Raw genomic sequence first — 22,594 nt, 5'->3', positions numbered from 1 at the left:
CGGCGCTGCAGCCCTCTAGTGGGCGATATAAAAAACAGCGCAGTTCTCAAACACGGAAGGCTACCTGGTTTGCTTTATTTGACAAAGTATAATGCATAAATTGACTTCTTTATGATTCTCTGTCATCATTAATAAAGCCCCATGGGGCCACAAGCAAATTCAAACCATGTGAAAACCACAGAAATGTTAATATGTCAATAAGCAATCGCCACTACTGCAGCTACATCTGTCCATTTTTACAATCTTTCCTGAGAATACAACCAGATCAGCCATATATATGTACATAAAATTATAATTACTATCATTCATACAATACCCTAATGTCCTATCCATGAGTAAAATCTATATATTAACATTACATTTGGGGTGAATATGTTGAAGTAATAAGCTTGACACACTAGATGAATAAAAGACACTCTTACAATTCAACCAAGTTAGCTTATTAAAAGAATTCCAGCACAGAGAGAGGAACAAAGAAATAAACACACTATATAAATGCAGCAGTTTGGGAGTTCTGGACGCAGAATGGGCCACATCAGGTTTGGATTCTGCAGACAGAGAGAAACAACCATGAGCACATTGCTCTCAAACACTGCCAGGTTGTTTAGGCCTACCATTCGGCCTAAATTCATAAGGATAAATAGTTTTTAAGGAGTCTGTTCTCATTGATATAAGCTATTAAAAAGGTTCATTTTGCAAAAGTTGAAATTGTTAAACAGTAATAAAGTTGAAAGTCCGGCCCCCACAGTGTCTCCTTAGAACAAATGTAGTTGAGGACCCCTGTTGTAGAGGTCAGTTAAATAATAACCTACTTCCATTGGTGGTTAAAAAAAGTTTTCATACTTTGGTAAGATGCTTTGCTCCAAATAGCCAAAAAGATATCGGTGCATGACAATGTTGGTTGACATTAGCAACCTGCTGGTAACTAGTCCTATTACACTAACACTTATGATATTAAAATGACCACCTGTTTGAATGTAAATAGGGACATGACTTCATATAAAGTCCAGTGTTTCCCGTTTTCCCAGTCCAATGCGGCCCGCCAGAGTCTAATCTTTCACAGTTTCCTAACGAAGTGAAATCATTCTCAAACTTCTCATTATAACATTAAATGTCATTGTATTTGCCATTGATTTGTCAAAGTATCTGTCAAACAAACTACAATTTGAAGCGCCATATGGCTTTATTCCCTTATCAAATCATAAAAGACTGCAATTTAATTAAGTAGCCTAAGTATAACAAGTATAAATAAGATATTAAATCAATATAAATAAGTTATTTAAGGACGTTTAAAAAGTAACTACGTAACTTTTACTTGAGTAGATTTTTATACCGTTAATTTTACTTGTACTTAAGTAAAAGTTCATCAAAGTAATCGTACTTTTACTTAAGTAGAATATTTTTGTCACCTTTGCTCATAAGATCATCATTTACCTGCAGGCCATAAACTAAATACAAAAATGTATATAGTTAATAATTTTATATCTTTTATTTTTGTTTTCCACGTTGACCAAAGTCACAAAATTAAAAAAACTCTCCACAATAGAGGGTCTGTGCGCCGTATAATGGAGGCTGTCTTGTTGATTGCTGTGTCTTTCTGATTCAAACGGTAAATCCTACATTTGAAAAAATCCTACACAAATGGGATATAAATGTAGCTAAAATGCATTTCTGCAATGTTAACAGTCCTAGGCGTCTGCCCCCCACAGGACTCCCCGTGGCTTTTCTGCCCTCCTCATGTAGGCTATGTGGAAAGACAATTTTAGGCACCGCTCAATATAATACAATTTGTGTTTGGATTCATTGATGTGGTTCCTAGTAGTGTAGTTCTCTCGAGGATTTTGTAAACTAGTTGTTAATGCTGTCTCTTTCCATGAGGACTTCATACAGTAGTTACTGGTCTTCCAACATACCAGTAGATGGCGGTCCTGAACAGATTTTACAAATGAGAAATCTGCTTGTTTGACATTAACTGTAAGTTCTTGTAACATGGATCAAAAAAAAAATTATTGAGACATTTGCCATTAATTTATTTCATTATTCATTATAAGTAGAGAAAAGTAAAAATGAGCCTGGAGGTATTTTGTATTTAACAAAAACATTTACAATAAACTTTCACATCTTCAACATCTGTAGTGTGAACCTACATGTATTCACAGCTGGATTATACAGCATGCTGTCGCTTATCAAAATGTCAAGTAAAAGTGAACTAAAGCTTGTCTTCTTTGTTAAAGTAATGCTGATTGATTGATTGAGTGAATTAATAAAATTATCGAGATGTTACTTTTGTAAAGATGGATGTACAATACACAGGGAGAAAACAGTGAAGCACTCTGATGGAGTGTCGACACCAGACTTTTTTCTCCATGAATCTTGGTGACAGTGAAGGAGACGTGGATCTCATGCTGTGTTTGTGTCTCTGATGTACTTATGTTGGACTACTGTCTGTAAAGCAAAATGTCCTTCTGGGTCATTAAAGTTTTAATCTCTTCTCAGTCTGATGAAGGAGTGTCGATACCAGACCTTCATTTCAGGGAAATGAAATCAAGAATTGAAACAATGTGTTTACGTCACATGCTTCTTTGATGGACGTGTACTGGGAGACATATTTTTTTAAGCCAGACAGACAGTAATGATGATTTTTAGTGATTAATTGATTTTTATTTCTACATATATATGCATGGAAACAATAGTATGGATAATGTCAAGAAACTAAAACTTGGTTAAAATAATATTTGAATTTAGGGAAATTCTCTTTTTCTCTCATTTGGAGGTGTGCCTTATAGTTTTATAACGTCTGCTTTAAAGAGTCTGCTCACTCAAACATCTTTTGAGATACCCATCTCCTCCGGAGATAAATGAAATTTTGTTTATATTGCTTAAAACATTGGCCGGTTCACAGAATACACTGCAAACAGTGTTCAGGCTTTTTACCAACCAGTCCCTTTGAACTGTTCCCTGCACCGCAAAATGAATTCATTTACCTCCACTTATTGGGGTGGAGGCAGAAATCTCAGAGACAGATATTTCAAACACTATGTGTTCAAATACAACCAAAACTATTTTGTTTGTTGGTGCATTTATGGATCAGATGTACCCTAAAGCTCTGCAGTCTTTGTCAGTGTTTTAGTTGTTTATGTGGCTGCATCATAAGAAGACATAATTTCCCACAAGGAGAAACTCAGTGTTCTCACTCTGGTGTTATTATTGCTATTAGTATACACACACACAGGTCTGAAATACACACACGCACATGCAACAACACACGGAGAGGTCAGAGTGACGGGGCTGCCACTGTGCGGTGCCCCAAGCAGTTGGGGCTTGCTCAAGGCCACCTTCGGCAGTGCCCAGGAGGTGAACTGGCACCTCTCCAGCTACCAGTCCACACTGGTTGACTGGTCGCCATCCTGTTAACCACTGACATGTGAATATCTTGTGGCTGACGTCAGGTTTCATTCAGTGAGATAATTACATTTATTTTGACATGGTTGAGTTTGAGTTTCTGAAGCAAGAGATAGTGATGAGATTCCTTTTGGCAGCAAGTTGGATTGAGTTGGATAAATCTTGCAAAAGACAATCAGTAAAACTGTGAAACATGTCCTATAGAGTCTTGCGGTGGCACTTACTGACAGCACTGAATGAAATCATTACTTTGCAAAGACTGTTTTTATAATTGAATGAATGCTAACATCTGCTTTAAGCCTGGGTCCATTACTTTAAAATGTTTCTAAAACTCAAGCTAGCCTACAAAGTGTGTGATTTTTTTTTGCATTGTTCTGCAGTGACCTTTATTATTTCCTGTGTTAGTCAGGATGTGGTAAAACTACCTTATGAAACTTGACAGGGGATAAACTGACAGCTCACAGAATGGAGCTCACATCACTCTTTCTAATGCTCTGTAAGTAACTTAACTTTTTTAAAATCATTTTCCACATTGTGCCCTGCTAAGAAAGCGGGGACGTAGAGAGTGACGGAACATGCATTTTATGTTTAGTTTAAGATTTTCAGTTATGTTTGTGTGTCTTGATTTTGGCAAAATAGTCAGTGTGTTCTGCATAGAGGAGCCCACACCGCTGCCAAGAGGTTCTCCTTTCTTGCAGCAAACAGCACCAGCATGGACACTGTGGCCTGTTCAGTGTTGTTGATTCCAGCCAGCTGGTACCCCTTTAATAGTATGGAGGACCGATGCTGACACAGTCAGAAATAAATACAGAAATAAATAAATGCTCAATAAATAAATAAGCATCCAATTAAATACAAAAAAAAAAATTAAGTAAATAAATAAATGTAGGTAGTAATTAAATTATACAAGGAGACATAAATGTATATATTTTTATTAGTGTAATTACCATATTTATTTATTCTCCGTTATAATCTTCAACTTTATTTATTACTTATTTTTTTAATGTATTTATTTATGTGTGTGTTAATATTTTTGTCAGTTTTATTCTTCCTTCCTATGGTCCTCCATATAATAGGGCCCCCGCTACTCTGAGTTTTGCATTCACACCTTTTGTTTAGGCTGATCTTACTCTGGTGCGGACCAAACAACCACAATGAGACCTTGAAGAGCTTGAAAGCTGTGGTTGCTTCCAAGTGAATGATTGCCGCACAAACAAATCAACCACAGGAGTTTCTGATATAGTATCAGATGACAAACGGCCTTTGACAAAAACACTTTTAGATCAAGGTTCAAAATTGATAGTGCACAATTATGGCACACTCCGCGGGATCCTTGTCCTTTTTTCAAAAGGAGAAGAGATATACAGTTCGTAATGTATTTATTTCAACGCAAAACACAACCTTTTCCTAAACTAACCAAGTAGTTTTGGTGCCTAAACCTAAACAAACTGTGAGCATTTCACAACGCTGCACTTTTGTAACAGAAAATTCTGGGCCCTATAAATAGGCAGTCTCTGTGGGCCCCCTTCCTCTCCAGGTCCCTGTTTCTGGCATCTTTTGAAAAATACTTGAGCTAACAACAGTACACATTAAAGGGTTCAATTTGTAATAGTTTTGAGGATCTGTTGACAGAACTGCAATATCCATAACTATGTACTATTTCAGTTGGCTATAAAGACCTTACATAATGAACAGTTATGTTTTTATTACCTTAGAATGAGCCATTTCTATTTACATCAAGAACAGTTCCTCTTACATGGACGTTGCCGTGTTTCTACAGTTGCCCATAGAGACAAACAGCTCTACAGAGCGCATTTCATCCCTACATTCTTGTTCTGGTATTATTCCGGCAGAGTTGATGCGTGTCGCTATATTGAATCTGTACGAAGAAGAGGAAAATAATAATATTATAAGTCTCTGAGTAGGCGTCTGGTTTATTAGAAGTAAGAAGTGACGTGAAATTTAGACAAATGGATGACCGCACGTATTATTTAGCACAAGCCGACGGAGGATGAATCTTCGTCATCAAAGAAGTGAAAACATGATGAAGCCAGACGAAGTCGGGACAGAAGCAGACATATCAAGGATAAACCTCAGTGCAGATTTTCACAGATGGAAGGAATTTTTTCAGAGCAACGCTGCAGTAGCCTGTTGTGTGTGTATGTAATCTTATTCTCCGGTGCTGTGTTTTGCTACATTGACAGAAATGTGTCGCTTACCTTCGCGAGACAATCAGCCGATCAGTATTATTGCCAATAAAATGGTAACTTACAGCATGATAGCTCAGATGAGCACGGTGGACCAGTGGATAGTACTGTGGCCTCACAGCAAGAAGGTCCTGGGTGGGGTTGGGTAATCGTGGGTTCAAATTATACAATGAAAACCGGGGGTCAACTTTTTTTCCAGGTCAAAAAGAAAACCTAGTACAGACAGCGCAGGCGCGGTCTTCAGTACAACATGACAACTTTTGTAGTCAGCGGTCACTATTCTACAGCAAAACTGCCATAAAGTCAGACACCATCGTGACCGCTCAAAATAGACCCGCACAATGTTGAACCGGAACCAAAGACACCATCACAGTCTGAATTATCATAGCTTATTCCTAATTGTCAGCATTTCAAGTTTCAACTTTTTTAGCAAATATCTCCTTTCCTCTTGCTCATGTTGACTGTGAATGAAATGTAATCTGCGTTCAAAAAACAGTTGTCATTCACTGTTGGGGAATTGGGAATTTTTGGGTCTAAACCGAGTAGGCTACTGTCTAGACCTGCTCTGTATAAAAAGTGCAATGAGATGCCTTGTTATAAATTGGCGCTATATAAATAAATCTGAAATAACAGACCTGGATTTCAACCTTTTACCTTGCCAGGTAAAACTCAATGAAAACATATCATGCTTAGCCTACTGTAGATAGACTCACAAAATACTTACAAATAAACTATATTGATGTCAAAATGTGTATCTACAATAACAAATCCTCAATTTCACAGCTCACGCCCAAGCACCCGTGCTGGCTAACAATTACATAAAATATGAAATGACAGGATGGGCTATCCGCTAGCTAACATCACATAGCTCATTTTAAGTAAAGGAAATGCTGAAACTCTGAAGGTAGGAAAGAGAAGCGTATTAAAGAAGCTAGAGCTACTGACATTAACTTGGGTGTCTCCACCAGCGTGTGATGGACTGGAGCAGCTGCGCTGCGAGTGATGTGGGCACACAGACGTTCAACTAACGTCAAAGTTAGTAAATTGTATGGTCCATTTTAGGGGTATCAGAAATCGTATTTCCTATTACCTGGCGCCCACACCTGTTGCTAATTGTTCATTTTCTGACGTCAGTGGTGTGTGGTGTTCAGGGACAGACATGCCAGTTGGTGAAATCACACACATTAATTAAAACACACCAATATTTAAAACACAACATGCTAAAACAAACACAGAACACAAATAAAATATTCCAAATTAAAAACACACCAGGTGTCACAAAAATCGTCGGCCATTTCTGGCCCTGTCACATATCCTCTTAACAACGTTTTATTTCTTCCAATGTAAAGGATGCATTTGTCAACATAATCAGGGAAAAAGACACACATGAATTGTTCAATCTGAAAGAAAGCAAACATAAGATTGGAAACTAAACTCACATGTCCATCTCAAGGAAATAAGGAAAGATAAACATCTACGCTAAGTTTTCATAAACATGGACATAGGATAAAACTAAAGAGTACATTAAACTTCTCTTACCAGAACTGCCACCCTTTGTGGAGGTGAAAGAGTGAGTGAAAGGGAGTGCAATCCTTAAATAAAGTGTGAATAAGATTTCAGCGCAGACAAAACATAGCAAAATGTTTTTTTCAACTGAAACGGTGGTTCTCTGGACACCCTACAGTGTACGCAAGCGCACTGCATTTTCCTGCCTTTTTAACGCCTTTGGGTTTACAAACTTGTTGCAGCTGATTGGGTAACACCTCAGACGCGCCCACCAAACGGGAGCAAACATACCTCGAAGCCCGTTGCATAACGTTGCAAGGAAACATATCGTTCAATCCGAAAATGTTGCAAAGCGGTGCAAAACGTTTTGAGATTGAACTCGCTCCAGGTCAATGAGGAGGAATGAAAGGTTAATGTGGGAGCCAATCAGTGATGAGATAAGAAAGGAAAGGAAGTGAATAAAAATAGAGATAAATTGGGGATCTTTACTACACAAACTGTGATCATGTACTTAACTTAAGAAACTGTGACGAGGAAGGTCTGGTACAAACCCTCCAATGGTCATATACAGAATATTGTTTTGGAAGTGAACGTGTTCTGGCTTGTGGGCATGAGGACGTGTAGCCATTTAGTTGAATATTAATATGAAAAAAATATTATTTCAGGTTTGACCTCCTCAGCAGCCACACTGAGCATCACTCCCAACAGATCTCAGTTCTTTCATTATGACCGCATCTCTCTAAGCTGTGCGCCAGCAGTAAACTCCAGCGGTTGGAAAGTAAAAAGAAACACTTCCTTTAGCACTTATGAAGTGTGCGCGTTTGGCTGGGGGATCCCAGGTGAGTCCTCTTGCCTCCTTGAGGATGCCTACCCATCAGACACCGGAGTGTACTGGTGTGAGTCTGAGCAGGGGGAGTACAGCAACACCGTCAACATCACAGTGACAGGTAATACTAAATGTGTGTGGAGCATGTTTGTGTTTATTTTCTGCTTATTTTTTTATTTTTTGCAATTAAACAGACTTTGGAAACTATAGTCAGATATTCTTCTATATTTCAGCTGGTGTTGTGATCCTGGAGAGCCCTGCACTTCCTGTGACGAAGGGAGATAAAGTGACACTTAACTGTTCCTACAAGGAAAAAGAGCAAATTGAATCTACGTCAGATTTCCCTACTACGTTCTACAGAAATGGTGTTTTCATTGGAACTGAGCCTGCAGGGACGATGATCCTCCCCGCGGTGTCTGAGTCTGACGAAGGCTTCTACAAGTGTAAACACCCCACAAAAGGAGAGTCACCGCAGAGCTGGCTGTCTGTGAGAGGTGACACAAAGTTCTGTTCTCTACATACAGTATGTGTTTGGTTGGGCGTGAGGTCGAGTGTTAGCATTAAACATGTACTATCTTCTGTAACTCAACCAATCTCTCATTCAGCATTTATTGTAGTTATTTTAGTTCTTTATTTGCGCGTATAATAAAATAAAACAAAAAAGAAGACATGCACAGTAACATAAGGAAGTGCACAGGAGGCATAAAAAACCCCTGAGCGCTTGCAAAAGGAAACCACCTAACATGGAAGTTAAAGACAGCTGTATAAACTTGCCACAAATTTACAAACAGACCTACATACATTTTTTTTAACTATCTAGAAGATTTTCTAAACAGAAATACTAGAGCTAAAAAAAAATAAATAAAAATTACTGTGTATATGTGTACTGCTTTCATACACAGTATAATACCTCATTTACAAAGTACTGTACCTACTGTTAGTCTGTTGTTGCTGTTAAATCTTTAAAGAAATTCTTTAATGGTCTTTTTAACAAAATAAATTATGTTCCTGAAGTCACTTTCCGTGCTCTAAAACAAGTTAGCATCCTCTACAGAAATGTGTAAATGTACGACATTATTAAACACGTACAGAGAAGTGGACACAGAGAATGTAAGGTTGTATGTACAGTATGAACAATAATTTAATTGCATTTGCATTTAGAAAGCATGCAGAGTATAACAACGTGTATACAGTTGGTTATATGTACGTTCACGGCTCGCCCCTCCCTTTGCAAGCGCGCAGGAGAAGCTACGGTGGCCGACACGCTCTGTCGTCTTTGGGATTAAATAATATGTGTGGTCCTCTATTTGTCCAAATTTCTATTCTATTCTTACTTCTAATAAACCAGTCAACTACTACTACTACTAACGTTACTTGTTCTTCTTCTTCTTTGTACGTATTCAACGTAGTGACACAAGGCAATATAAGGTAATATAAACATAACGGTTCATTATGTAAGGTTTTTATACACCATTGAAAACATAGTTATAGATATTATATTGCAATTTATTTCTATTTGAATTTATTAGTGGATAACCCCTTGAGATGCAGCGTCTCATTTTCAAGGGGGTCAAGAAACACGCATGCATAACAAAAACAAAAACATAACATAGATAGTACACAAATACACAAAAACATAAATAATACATTCATAAAAAACAGTTAAGTCACTTGGCAGCTTGCACCCCACGGTGACAATAAAAACTGAAATTTTAAATGTTTCCAAATAAACTTGCAACAAAAGAAAAGACTTGGTACAAACGTGTTATAATTAGTGTGATAAGTACAATAAGTACATCGCATTCAGTTGAAAATACACAGGTCAAATCACTTTACCTCACTACACAATAAGGTCCAGGAACAACATTTGAGATTCAGTATGGTGTACAAGTATAATGGTATCATTTAGTTTTTGTTCGCTGTTCTTAAAAGTTCTGTGTAATAAGGATGAAAATGTTTCATATTTTAAACTCTGACAGTTGTTTTCTTCGTCACAGCTCAGCCTCCAGGTGTCAGTACCCCTCCTCCTCCTCCTCCTCCTCCACTGATGTCTTTGCCCAGGCTGGTGTGTTTCATCCTGCTGTTCCTCCTCTACACTGCCATACTCATAATATGCATATACATGTACCGAAAGTGGGCTCGAGGTAAGAACACCTTTGAAAATCTTGATATTAACAGAATATATCGATCTGTCTGTCTCAGCAGTGCAAAGTAGATATGCTGGGCCCAGGAGCAAATATTTTCCCTGGGCCCGGACAAACCAGCTTTTGATCAAAACCACGGTCAGCAATTTCCCCCCAGCAGCCAAATTATTTTTAACCAGCTAACACTAACAAATTAAAAAACAGAGAGACACTTTTGTTTTTCTGATTTGACGTCCTCGAGCCATACAGAATCGGTTGCCACGGTGACCTCAATAAAATGTTGATCTTGAGAGACCAGAAAACCAGAAAGAAGAGCCTATTGTGAGCTTTTCATACATTTGTACTATTCAATTTTTTAAGCCAGCAATTCAGTTTAGCCCAAGCCCTTCAACAGACAGCATTCACATCACAGTTGCTTCAGAAATTGTTTTTCTACCCACAAACCTCGCTTCGTGATAAACTAGGTGAAGTCAGCAGCAACAGAGCTGGTTGTCACAGCAACAGTGGTAGAAAGGAAGCAGGGAATTTAACCAATGGTGGTGAAATTTAAACTTGAAAGGCTCGTAAAATGACTCCACTTAAGACTTTCTCTGTTCTGGTTTTCCTGCAGCTCGAGCTGATGCAAAAATATGAGCTTCTAATCATCTGGTGCTGGACTGAAGAGGAGGAGATACAATATATGCTGGTCAATACAAGGCTATATACTGAACCACTTACCATGACTAATGTAAAATTCTCAACAAGCATTATATTTTATATTTTTACATTTCTTATTCTTATGTGACAATGTTTGTATGTAACAACTAAAAATAAATAAATAGACTTGTTTTTTGAATAGTTGTTTTGAATTGTGTTTCAGTAATGAAGATCCCTTATATAGGGCTGATTTCAACCAGATTTCATCTGGACAACATGAACATTTTGGAGCTTTATCAACCATTTATGCAAACCTGTGCAGCACAGACCAATGTGGCTGCATTTTTATTTATGACTTTACTTGATAACTTGTCAACATCCTCACAGAGGACATTTTATAACAGCCACAATAACAGCCCTGTGAAGGCGGACAAACAATGTTGTTAATTAAATTAGCTGGTTAACATGTCACCTTCAGCTAATTATTAACACGGTTGAGGCTCAGAGGAATGTCAGTTTTGCAGACATTTAGTCTTAAACCAAAGTATTAGATTAAAAGTCACAGGATTATGAGAGTTATTACAATTATTATTGTTTGGGAAATAAATTTGTTCACCAATTTTCCGTCCAATTAGTTGTTGAGACATTTACTCAAAACCACAAATGTTAAAGTCATGGTGGTGTTAGACAAGAAAAGTGTTTGGATCACCAAAGTCAATCAGATTAATCTTCTTAAAACTGTGAATGTCTGAATGAAGGTTTGTTTCCAGTAGAAAGTTGACTAGTTACAGGGCGGCATTAGCTCAGTCTTGGCTTGGAAACCGGTGGGTTGCCGGATTGAATCCAGCACAACCTATGCCGAAGGTGTCCCCTGAGCCCACCGTATGATGGCAGACCACTGCTCCTAAATAGGATAGGTTAAACGCAGAGAACAAATATCCCCTTCCCCCTCCCTTTCCAAAATTTCCCCTATACGGGATTAATAAAGTTATATCTTATTTTACGACAGCTTCAATCTGCTGCTGGAGAGAGACGAAGAGTCAGATGTTTGACTTATAAGTGAGCATGAATGTCTGTAGAAAATCTCTTGGCAATCCATCCTTTCAATATTGTCAGGTTAGGACCAGAATATAATCACACAAATATAGAAAAAAAATCACTTTTAAACTACATTTAGTCGTTTCAGCTGCATCCTCACTCAGAAATATTCACATCATCTCCAGCCTGATCAACTATGATAGAAATGTCCCATGAGCACGACTAATCACAACATGACGGATGATTGTTCATTGATCAGTTAAAGCTTCCTATAGATTAGTTTGATTTGAACAGTGTGATAAAAAAGATTTAGATTTAGATTTTATTCTGTGCTGAGGAGGAATCCACGTTGATGTCCAAAGATCGCCGTCTCCCTCCATACATTGATGACAGATCATAAAAGCGGTCCTGTTCAAGATAATGTTTGAGTAATATCTAACTGGGATTTCGATGTTTCTAAAAACATCTGCAAATGAATCAGAATCAAAAATACTTTTTTGATCCCAGAGGGGAAGTTCTTTGTCACAATGGCACATTGGTCAAGGCATAAGGAATAGAAATAGTAATAAGTAGATAAATAGTATATAAATATAACAGTATAAATGTAAAATATAAGAAAAATATAAAGGAGTGTGGGTATGTACAATATTTCCATTATTAGAGAATTGTTATGGTGAACCAGAAAGGACTAGTGAATAAATAGCAGAAGACAATATTGCACAATAATTATTAAACAGATAATATTGCAAATTAATGCTAAACATCTGTGTTTGATATGGTCTGTGAATGAGAAAATTAGACCATGTGTCAGACAGCTGCTTTAGGCTGAGCAGGAGGAGTCATAGAAAAATTCTGCATGATTTCCTGTTGGGTCCGGATGTGGTTTTACTGCCTGATGAAACTTGTCAGAGGAAAACCCACGACACTGACACAAGATGGAGATCACAACAATCACCTTAGTGCTCAGTAAGTAGCCTTCTCTCACTTTTTAAAAAAAATTTTCCTCCTGCTCTTTGACTCCACTTTTCCTCTGTTCTACCAACCACTTGAGCACTTAACTTTCACTTGTCTTTTCCTTACAGTCATAGCTTGCTCATAAATCAACCTACAATTCTCACTGCAAACCAAAAACATTAAATTGTGGCATGGTAAAATGTCCATAGATTTTCACAGGATGGAAAACTCCTGCTCACTCTCGGCCTCCACTTGCTCCAGGAACTAGGTTTGCACGCTTTGCTAGGTGCATCTGTAATTCACGTTAACCGTCATTTTAACAGGGCTGACGGTTTTGTCTAGCACAGTGGTTTTCAAAGTCTGAGACTGCGCGCCTCCCCTCAGACAAAGTTTGAGAAATGGCACCCCCCCACCACCACATCTTTAGTTTACTAGTTAAGTTTCGCTCCAGGATGCCTATGTGATCATGATTATATTATTTGATCCCATAGACACATTTGAGCCAAAATTGCCTAATATTTTTGTTTGACATAACTTCTGACTACACCATATACTTTTGTCTGTCCAGAGGCATTTATTAGTTTCTGACTGTGATGGGGGGGAAATAGTTCCCAAAACCTACTGTATCTCTTTTCTATATGAACTCCTTATGATAACTAATGCAATAAGTAATGTAATATTGTTTCACTTCAATTCACGGAGTCTCCATTGAAACTGTTTGCAGTCCCCCTAGGGAGGCCCGCCTCACACTTTGAAAACCCCTTGTCTAGCGAACAACAGTCTTAAAACTAAATGTACTCACCAGAGAAAATGAAGAGCCGACTCCTAATAAGCTTTTTCAATGGTGCTGGTTTACTCAGTGCCGTGGGCATGAGTCACTCTAGCCTAATTGACAGGTCGACGTGATAACGACCTTAATTTGTAATCCCGCCCTGACACATACTCTGCTTTATTGTCTATTTTCCTCTAAATGGGACCATAATTTACTAAATGAACATCGTGTTGTATTAAAGAAACTAGCAATTGATATGAAAGTATTTACTGAGGTCATTATTCAGGTGAGAAGTAGGGTCATTTTACCATTATTTCTAATGGAACCAGACTAAACGTAAGTAAGTGACTGTGCAAATCGGCCTCATGGCTAGCAGGTAGGGTTAGCCTCCTCAGTGTTGCAATGCACTAGCAAACTGTGGAGTTTCATACGGATGCTGAAGGGTACCTTTAGCGTCACATAATTACGCTTTGTACTACTGTCTGAAAGTGTCGGTAATGACGTACTGAGAGGAGAATGCATTGGGCTTTTTATGAAGTGTGTACAGCTGCAGTTACCCTGCATTCATGTGGTGTTGGAAAAATCTAAAACAAAACAGGGTGGGGGAAATTCACTTGGATGCCAAATGCGAAAACGCAATATTTTTGTGGTTTTAGGGAATGTAGCCTATTGGAGCAGCAACCCATCTGAGATAAAAATCAATAAGCCTCAAACTGTTTAGCAACACACACGTAACAACCCGTCACTTAGGTGCTATACAAAAACTGTGTTTCCACGTTATGACTTAAAGCTCATGAACATGATGAATGACTTCCCATCCGAGGAGTATGTGAATGCAGCATTATTACACGCAGTAACTATCTTGATTGATGTAGCTTTACTTTTACCACTGAATTAACAATTAACCACAGCAGTGCCTGTATATGATCAGCTGTGTGCACAGAAAGAATTTAAATCCATTTGCTCTTGTTTCCTGTTTTTCCGCCCTCTCTGCAGCCACACTGAGCATCACTCCCAACAGATCTCAGTTCTTCCAGCATGACCGTATCGCTCTGAGCTGTGCGACACCGGCAAACTCCCGCGGCTGGTTAGTAAGAAGAAACACCTCCTCTGGGGCGTTTCAAATGTGCAAGGTTGGCTGCAGGATCCCTAATGAGTCCTCCTGCACCATAAAGCGTGCTGTCCCATCAGATACCGGAGTGTACTGGTGTCAGTCTGAGAAGGGGGAGAAAAGTAACACTGTCAACATCACAGTGACAGGTAATACCTAATGTGCATCAAGCTTTGTTTTTATTTATCTTTTTGTGTCTGCTGTTTTTATAATCTACTGAATAATATTTTTTCTTTATTTCAGCTGGTGCTGTGATCCTGGACAGCCCTGCACTTCGTGTGACAGAGGGAGAAAATGTTAAACTTCACTGTTCATTCAAGAAAGAGAAAGATGAATCTAAATCAGATTTCCCTACCACGTTTTACAGAAATGGTGTTTTCATCGGAAATGAGACTGCAGGGACGATGATCCTCCCCGCGGTGTCCAAGTCTGATGAAGGCTTCTACAAGTGTAAACACCCCACAAAAGGAGAGTCACCGCAGAGCTGGCTGTCTGTGAGAGGTGACGTGATGTTCTGCTCTCTACATACAGTATGTGTTTGGTGGGATGCCATCTCCCGTGTTTAGTATTAGACATTTGTATGTGGAGAGCTGATGTAGAAAGCAGGTAGGGTTAGCCTCCTCAGTGTTGTAACGCATTAGCAAACAGCGGCGTTTCATACAGACGCTGAAGGGTACCTCTTGTGTAAAATAACTATGCTTTGTCACGCTGTCTGAACAACACACGTCACACTGAAAGACTTTGTTCCAAACTGTTGCAATTTTTTATTTTCTGTAATTAATAATGTCAGTGCCATATATGGAAATTAGCTTTAAGCTGTATCCGGTGCAATAAATGTATTGTGCAGTGTACGTTAAAACAAAAATGCCAGAGAGAAAGGTTTCTAAAATCTCAAAAAGTTGTTTTGTATTCATATTATAAGTGTAAACTATGTATTTTGGATAAAGGTTGGCTTACTTCAACTCTTCAGTTACTTCTCTTTTATGTCTCTTTACCACGTTTTTGCCTTTCCTCTATAGTTTGACAAATTATTTTACATTTGTTCTTAACTCTTGATTATATTCTAATGGTACGACAAGCTAACAAGGCAACCAAAGAGTAGCCTACTGACGCCTTCTGCTGTCTCCATTGGTCACATGACTCACACTTTGCAGATAGTAGCAGTCTTTTGAGAGTAGATTCAACCCCCAGAACTAATTATTTGTCTCCACAAATTTCTACTTGTTGTTTGAATTTACTTAATTTATATATAATATATTATATATATATAATTTAATAATTATTACTGCTACGTCCTTACTGCCTTCTTTTTATGCTCATTTGTGAATATTCATACATCCCTGTGTAATGGATTTTCTAATTGTGAAAATTCTACCTCCAGATGTTTCTACCACTCCTCCTCTGGCCACGTACCTGCACTGGCTGATACCATTGCTGGTCATCCTGCTGTTAATCCTTTCTGTTCTCGTACTCATAGTGTACAGAAGGAAGGGTCAAGGTAAGAACACCTCTGAAAATCCTAATAACATCCTAATAATAACACTGACGGCCTCATCCACAAAGGTCAGAGGTCAGGGCCAAACGATAGCTGATACAGACACAAAAACACATTTGAATTGATATGAATATAAAGACACTAGTGGTGAAATCATTTACTTTGGCTAGTTAAATAACCTCATTCACTATAAATATAACTAGGTAGGTTTTTCACTTTTATGTCACCTAAAAGTTTCAAAAAACTTTCAGAACATATAGTCATGCATTCAAGCTTGGGGCCTAAAAAGATAAATTGCACCTTATTTTAAATTTCAGAAACAAATCTTGAATTCAAATTCTCCAGAAAATCTTTTTTTCTTTTAGACTCGTCAACAATACTTTGCATGTAGTTTGCTGTTTGCAGTCACGTGGGCATGGCCAGAAGTGACTTAGGTATCACGAAGCAGGTTCAGCTTAGTCTGGCTCTCTTTGGGTTTCCTGGTTTCACTGAACATTGGTGATCCTGGATAAGTGCAATCACTGGCTGTTAACTCTGGGCTTTCAAATCCAAGCGAGTTTATGAGAGAGAGGTGAAGGTTTTAATCACAAGTCACCAGCAGAATGATGTGAGAACTTCAATACCCACAGCAAAATGTGGTTGTAGGGAGTCAAGCTCACAGTGAGCCAGATTACCCATAAATCTCATTTCATTATAAAGACCTCAGGTTGGAATAGGAAGTGAAACAACAACAAAGCTCTGTGTTCACTGAACACTGACACACCACCTGAGCCTCAGGAGAGGTGACTGACAGGTGTGATAGGAAATGTAACCAGTGTTTGTGAAATTTAAACCATGAAATTGACTGATAAAATTAAGTCCACTGAAGACATTCTCTGCTCTGGTTTCCTGCAGCTCAAGGTGATGCTTATATGAGACCTCATGCTCAGCTTGAACTGGAATGAAGAACAACATCTACCATATATGCTGGCCAATATGACCGTGAAGGCTATTAAATATGTTTTTATCTTCCTGTTAACATGCTGTATTTGTTTATCTTCTATCTGAGGTAGTATGACATGATTCTTCTGAGGTTTAATGCTTAGCTCTCACTGAAAAACTGAAAAAGTTTTTGTATCTGAGTTTTATGTTCACAAGTACAAAACAGCAGTTAGAGCCGTATGTCTTGTGCTTTTCTGTGCACTCTCTCTCTTTGTCTGCGGTGCTCCTCCAGATGTTGCCTTTCCCCCTCTGCAGCACTGAGGATGTATATGTCTCCACTCAGAGGGCAGTTTGGAGCTAACGATTTGCTTTCTTCTTATAAGAAAGTCGTTCTGTGTTCTACACCGTATGCTTCTATTTGTATTTTTGTTAATTGTTAATAAATAACTTATTTTTTTTTGTTTGCACATTATCTGTTTCCATGTTTATTTTGCCTTGATTTCATTCATAATTGATACTTTCCTTCTTCCCCTAGACTTAAGAGGACGTAAGGATGAACATGAATGTGTGTAGAAAATATTTTGGCAATCCTTCCTTTCCTTTCCTATAGACTACTGCCTAAAAACCAAATGAACAGAGCCCTGATGTGAAAAAATAACTATTAAAAACCAGCGGTTTATAAATATGATAGCCAACTTATTATTGAGCTGGGACGGTTAACCAACAATTATTGTCTGGTTAGGACCAGAATAAAGTCAGAAATCACCACATTTGTTACACCATCTTTCACACCATCTGAAGAAATAAGTCAGTTAGTCTCCAGTCTGTGCTGCTGTAAGCTGAATATTGTACCATTTTACCAAGTGAAATTCATTATTACATGAATTGATATGTTCAGTGATAATATTTATTCCAGCTTCAGTACGATTTTTTAAAGAGGATTCAAAAGAGTTTTTGAAATAAATCAAAAGTTGCCACACCAAAAACTCATGCCTGTCCGTTTTGTAATGTGGTGAATAAGATGTAAAGATCACAGCTGTTTGACTCATCGCAGAGTTTGTTTGTTCTGGTTCACTTGAGTATGAGTGGGCACACAGTCAGGGGGGCTGTCTGCAGTCAAGTCAGCTGTCAGTTACGGTGGCAGTGCTTGTCCAGAGAGGACGAAGAAATCCTCGTGTCCCAGCAATACATACAATACAAGTTGATTGAACATGAAGGAGAGATTCGGAGTCCTTGTTTTTCTCCTCAGTCAAGCTGCCTTGGCCTCTAGAGGTACGTGAATAATATGTATTAACAGACAGTTACAGTCATAGCCTTTTCATGGAAACTGAACTTTACTTTGCTTGACAGAACTTGACGTGACCGATAATAGTTTTCAATAAGACCTGTGATTTATGTTGTTTTGATGTGTAGTGTATAAACAGACCGTTACATAATTCATTTGATAAAGTAGGCTACTTATCAACAGCTTAGTTTGGTCATTTGATTTTATACCCGGATCATTTATTTTGACCGGTAATGTAATTTACATTTGAGCCCTTTTCAACCGAGACCTACAGAAAAGGAACAAAGAACACTTTTCAAGTCTACAGAGATATCGATCGTGAGCGGAAGCAGTGAATCAGTGCAGTTTACAAATATGTTGCAATCTCTGGATGGATGGGTGAGGCCATACGTCCTGTTTCCCGGACATGTTCTCTTTTTACAACAAAATTAATTTACAGTAACTGTTCTAAAAGCTGTTTCAACAAAGAGTCAGTTTTATTCTGGTGGAGAAAAAATAAACCTCTTGATTTTACTTTGACTCAATTTAAGTTTTGACTTAAAGAGAGTAACTCTAAAGAATTGTCTTATATTAACAAAATACCAGAAAATAACAGAGGACACTGTTGACAGAATCATTGCCACAAAACCAAATCTGTTTATTTTAGAGCGCCTACTAGGGGCCGTAGTTATTTTTGGAGCAAAAGTGAGTCCTCATAGGTCAAGTTGGATGGATGGAAATGCAGGTCATTCATCTCTGTTCTTTAGCCTCTGTTGCTGACTTTGTTGTAGCTGAGTGTAAAAGGTCTGTATCTGGTCTAATGCTGCTTCTTCAACAGACCCAGAGGTGGTTTGCTCTTATGATCCAGTGGAAGCTGCAGTCATTGAGGACGTGATTCTGCAGTGCCACCTTGAACCCCCACTGGATGCAACAGATATGACAGTGAAGTGGAGTCGTGGGAGCCATAACCAGTTTGTACACCTGCATCAAGACGGAAAAGACAGTCCTGCAGAGCAGAAGGAGCACTTTGAAGGAAGAACGTCTCTCTCTCATGAGGGTCTGACCAAAGGAAACCTGTCTCTGAAACTCTCCTCAGTACAGCTCTCTGACGCTGGAAGATACAGATGCTCCTTTCACACTGAAAAAGTGCACAAGAGTTGTTATGTTAACCTCACTGTTGGTAAGTTCACTGAAGATCAGGATTCAGATTCTACAGTGTAAATTTCACCAGTATCAAACAGCAGCTGTAAAGCAGATAAGTAGGAAAACATATTAGAAAATAAAGTGTTTTAATATTTATTTCTATTTTTCAGCAGAAAATAAAAACAACACAGAAGAACAACACAGAGCTTTCAGTAAGTAAGAAGCTAAAATTAAGAAAGACAAAGATCTGGTTAAATACAGAAAAAGTCATAGCAGAGAAAACTTTACTTTTTAAATATCTATATATATATATATATAGGAATAAAGCCTAGATACAGCCATACTTGCTCTCTCAACGTTATCAAAACCTCTTCTCTCCCGTCTTCTCTTTCAGGTCACAACATTGGTGTAAGCAGTTATGCTGGCATTATCGCTATGGTTGTCATCCTCATTGTCCTCATTTGCTTTGTCATTGGCACAGTCTGTGGAGGAACGGGTGTCGTCTGTAAGTCATGAATCTCTTCTCAAGTTTCCCATATTAAATTTCTATTTGAAAGTTTTAATAACCACAATGTTCCTCATCAGAGAAACAAATTCTCAAATGCTACATAAAGAGGGAGCACAAAAGTAAATTGGGGGAGTGTTTCTTCAAACTTAGAAAAGCATTTTTCACATCGTATGAAGTGTCACATTATTTATTATACTGCATTAGCTGGAACAAAATGACTCTACTGAACGAATGTTGCTTCTTTTTTGTGATTTCAAGTAATGTTCCTTGTTGGCAGAAGCATTAGCAAACCTGAGAAACACAAACATCTTTGAATTCCTTATTATAAACAAAAAGGCTTCTGAACCACTGTTAACTTTCACTTTGTGACATTTCAAATTTTTTCCCCTGCAGCTTCTTTAAAGGTTTAAATAACCTGCCATTTATTTGAAGCAGCTGCTGCCGGGGTATCACATACTGCAGAGTCTCGATCAAGTAGATATAGTGTAATCAGCTAAACTTAACCATACGTTAACTAGAGTGGGAAGAGAAAATGCTCACCAGTCATTTTGAAATGTACTAACACGTGACTTGTTTTGTTGTTTAGGTTCTGCGTGCGAATGTCTGGGACTGTGTGTGGAGGCATGTATGAGGGCGTGTATGTCTACGTGACAACATCTGGAACACTTATGAGAAGATCTGACTACAGTAGCATTTGGTTTTGCACTGTTTTTTATTCCATCCTAAGATTTGTATCAGGTGATTTCACAAGTTAGTTTCTGGGGAACGCTCCAGTCAAACATGCACGTTGATCATAAATACCCAGAATGCACACTAAAGTCTCAGGTAATTTTATTAAGTCTACTTGGCCGCTCTAACAGAGCGTTAGAGTAAGTAAAATCTAGCTTTTGTAACATCTGGATATTAACTGCCATGTCATACTGAAACTATAAACATGTGTTACTATATGTGGTGATGGAGCAGTGGATAAGACGCATGCCTTTTGTGTGAGAGAACTGCGTTCAAATCCACTGTGAGACACCATTGTGTCCCTGAGCAAGACACTTAACCCCTAGTTGCTCCAGAGGCGTGCGACCTCTGACTTATATAGCAATTATAAGTTACTTTGTATAAAAGCGTCAGCTAAATGAATAACTGTAATGTAATTATTATTATTAAGATTTTTGAGGGGGAGACTGGGGCACAGTTGTTTTAACTTTTTCAGAGCCCGCAGTATCTGATTTTGAAACCCCTGCTTTAAAGAGCTTTTTGAAAGAGTACTGTATGTATGTGAATGTTAATTACACCCTGCAATGCAAAAGTCATGATGGAACAATCCAAATAATGCTAGATGACTCTCTGGATTAAATAAATAAAATAAATTATAAAATCAAAAGGGCTCATCATCCTTAATTCATCAATGAATTACAGTGACTCTGTAGTGAACAACCAGTGAGCACACATATTTCACATTAAGAGAAGGTGAGATCAGTTATTTCACAAAAGGGCCTTTGTGACATGCAAAGGAAGGACACAGCCTTTGGTGTGTGGATAAGGACCCCTGCACAGACAAACAGACATGCCAGACTTAAAATTGTTTATTCTGGGACCATCCGACCACTCTCACCGCGAAGGTGTCACCGCAGGATACTCCACAGGAACACCAAATGGGCAAGTAACCATGGTAATCGACCTCACCCTGCAAGTTACCTCAAAACATCAAAGTAAAGAACCCCTTTATTCGTGCTGATGTGCAAACTGATAACATTGCCAGACACCAGAGAAAAGAGGAGAGCCCAATTCAAACCTTGTGAACAAAGAATGTATTTTTCATTAAAAGCTGTTTTTGTTGTTCTGTTTAGTTCAACAATCCGTATTAAGTTGTCGCCTCTTCAATTTTGAGTAGGTTATTACCATGTCATAGAAACTATGTTGAAAAGCTAAAAGAATCATGAGAAAAGTTAATTTGCAGTGCTCTTAACTTCACTCCTTTCTGCTCATTTATGCATTCCTGTAGGTGTTTAGACTTTAACTGATGCCACGTCCCAAACACCTTCTTATATAATTTATTTTAAATAATATGGTACAGAAATATTATCCTGTGTTATACAATTCATTTCCCAGCCCCTGGGCTAAGGATTGAATTAACTAAAAAGTTTAAGTAGGCAGAGTTATTTTCAGGTCCTTTCAGGCAACTATCGTCCCCAGAGGACAAAGAGGTATAACATGCCATTGTTCCTAAACTTTCTCCTTGTACTCAATCTATCACTATCTGTGTTTTATTGTTTAACTGGGATGGTTAACCAAGAATTAGCATACTGTCCTGTTAGGACCAAAATAAAGCCAGAAATCACCACTGTCACATCTGTTACACCGCCAAGAAATCTATATAATTTTTCACACCAGCTGATGAAATTTGTTTGTTAGTCTGTGCTGCTGAAGTAGGCTAAGTTAATTATTGTAGGCCACTCAACTAATAAAAACACACAGCAGAATATGCATTATTACGTATAATATATGAACTGATAGATTCAGTGATAATATTTATTCCAGCTGATAAACTGAGTGCAACAGCTGTGCCGTTATGTGTCTGGCATACTTTATACAATGCGTGGCCTTGTAGAAACGAAACCAACTTGTACACATGATCGCACACTGTTATTGTGGGGATGTTGAAACGCTGAGTAA

At 38.2% G+C, this 22,594-nt stretch overlaps 2 protein-coding genes across 5 annotated transcripts; both read left to right on the top strand.

Moving 5' to 3' along the window:
- Positions 1 to 3,811: 3,811 nt before the first annotated feature.
- Positions 3,812 to 10,922, top strand: LOC119912360 (sialoadhesin-like). The gene is made up of 5 exons (XM_038731518.1): positions 3,812 to 3,898; positions 7,781 to 8,062; positions 8,175 to 8,435; positions 9,939 to 10,085; positions 10,696 to 10,922. Exons 1-5 carry the CDS (start codon positions 3,868 to 3,870, stop codon positions 10,716 to 10,718), a joined length of 744 nt encoding a protein of 247 aa, XP_038587446.1. The 5' UTR covers positions 3,812 to 3,867; the 3' UTR covers positions 10,719 to 10,922.
- Positions 10,923 to 12,584: 1,662 nt separating this feature from the next.
- Positions 12,585 to 21,302, top strand: LOC119912356 (butyrophilin subfamily 2 member A1-like). Of its 4 annotated transcripts, none has more exons than XM_038731507.1 (8): positions 12,585 to 12,725; positions 14,482 to 14,745; positions 14,840 to 15,097; positions 15,978 to 16,094; positions 16,986 to 18,284; positions 19,115 to 19,456; positions 19,593 to 19,631; positions 19,814 to 19,904. In XM_038731507.1, the coding sequence occupies exons 1-5, from the start codon at positions 12,695 to 12,697 to the stop codon at positions 17,033 to 17,035; spliced, it is 720 nt and encodes a 239-aa protein (XP_038587435.1). In that variant the 5' UTR covers positions 12,585 to 12,694; the 3' UTR covers positions 17,036 to 18,284; positions 19,115 to 19,456; positions 19,593 to 19,631; positions 19,814 to 19,904. The 4 variants fall into 4 exon arrangements, with proteins under 4 accessions (XP_038587435.1, XP_038587434.1, XP_038587437.1 ...); XM_038731506.1 differs by having other exon boundaries at positions 19,590 to 19,631; XM_038731509.1 differs by lacking the exons at positions 12,585 to 12,725; positions 14,482 to 14,745; positions 14,840 to 15,097; positions 15,978 to 16,094 and adding an exon at positions 20,514 to 21,302 and having other exon boundaries at positions 18,073 to 18,284; positions 19,814 to 19,924.
- Positions 21,303 to 22,594: the final 1,292 nt, after the last annotated feature.

Source organism: Micropterus salmoides, unplaced genomic scaffold (genome assembly GCF_014851395.1).
Source record: "Micropterus salmoides isolate LMB-PRFRI ecotype aquatic unplaced genomic scaffold, ASM1485139v1 Ms_hic_scaffold_2, whole genome shotgun sequence".
Lineage (NCBI taxonomy): Eukaryota > Metazoa > Chordata > Actinopteri > Centrarchiformes > Centrarchidae > Micropterus > Micropterus salmoides.
This window is presented reverse-complemented; position numbering and strand designations above follow the sequence as displayed.

Coding starts and splice junctions, on each gene's coding strand:
- LOC119912360 (XM_038731518.1), top strand. CDS start 3,868: ATGGAGCTCACATCACTCTTTCTAATGCTCT. Junction 3,899..7,780: donor ATCACTCTTTCTAATGCTCT/GTAAGTAACTTA, acceptor ATATTATTTCAG/GTTTGACCTCCTCAGCAGCC. Junction 8,063..8,174: donor CGTCAACATCACAGTGACAG/GTAATACTAAAT, acceptor TCTATATTTCAG/CTGGTGTTGTGATCCTGGAG.
- LOC119912356 (XM_038731507.1), top strand. CDS start 12,695: ATGGAGATCACAACAATCACCTTAGTGCTCA. Junction 12,726..14,481: donor AACAATCACCTTAGTGCTCA/GTAAGTAGCCTT, acceptor CCCTCTCTGCAG/CCACACTGAGCATCACTCCC. Junction 15,098..15,977: donor GAGCTGGCTGTCTGTGAGAG/GTGACGTGATGT, acceptor TTCTACCTCCAG/ATGTTTCTACCACTCCTCCT.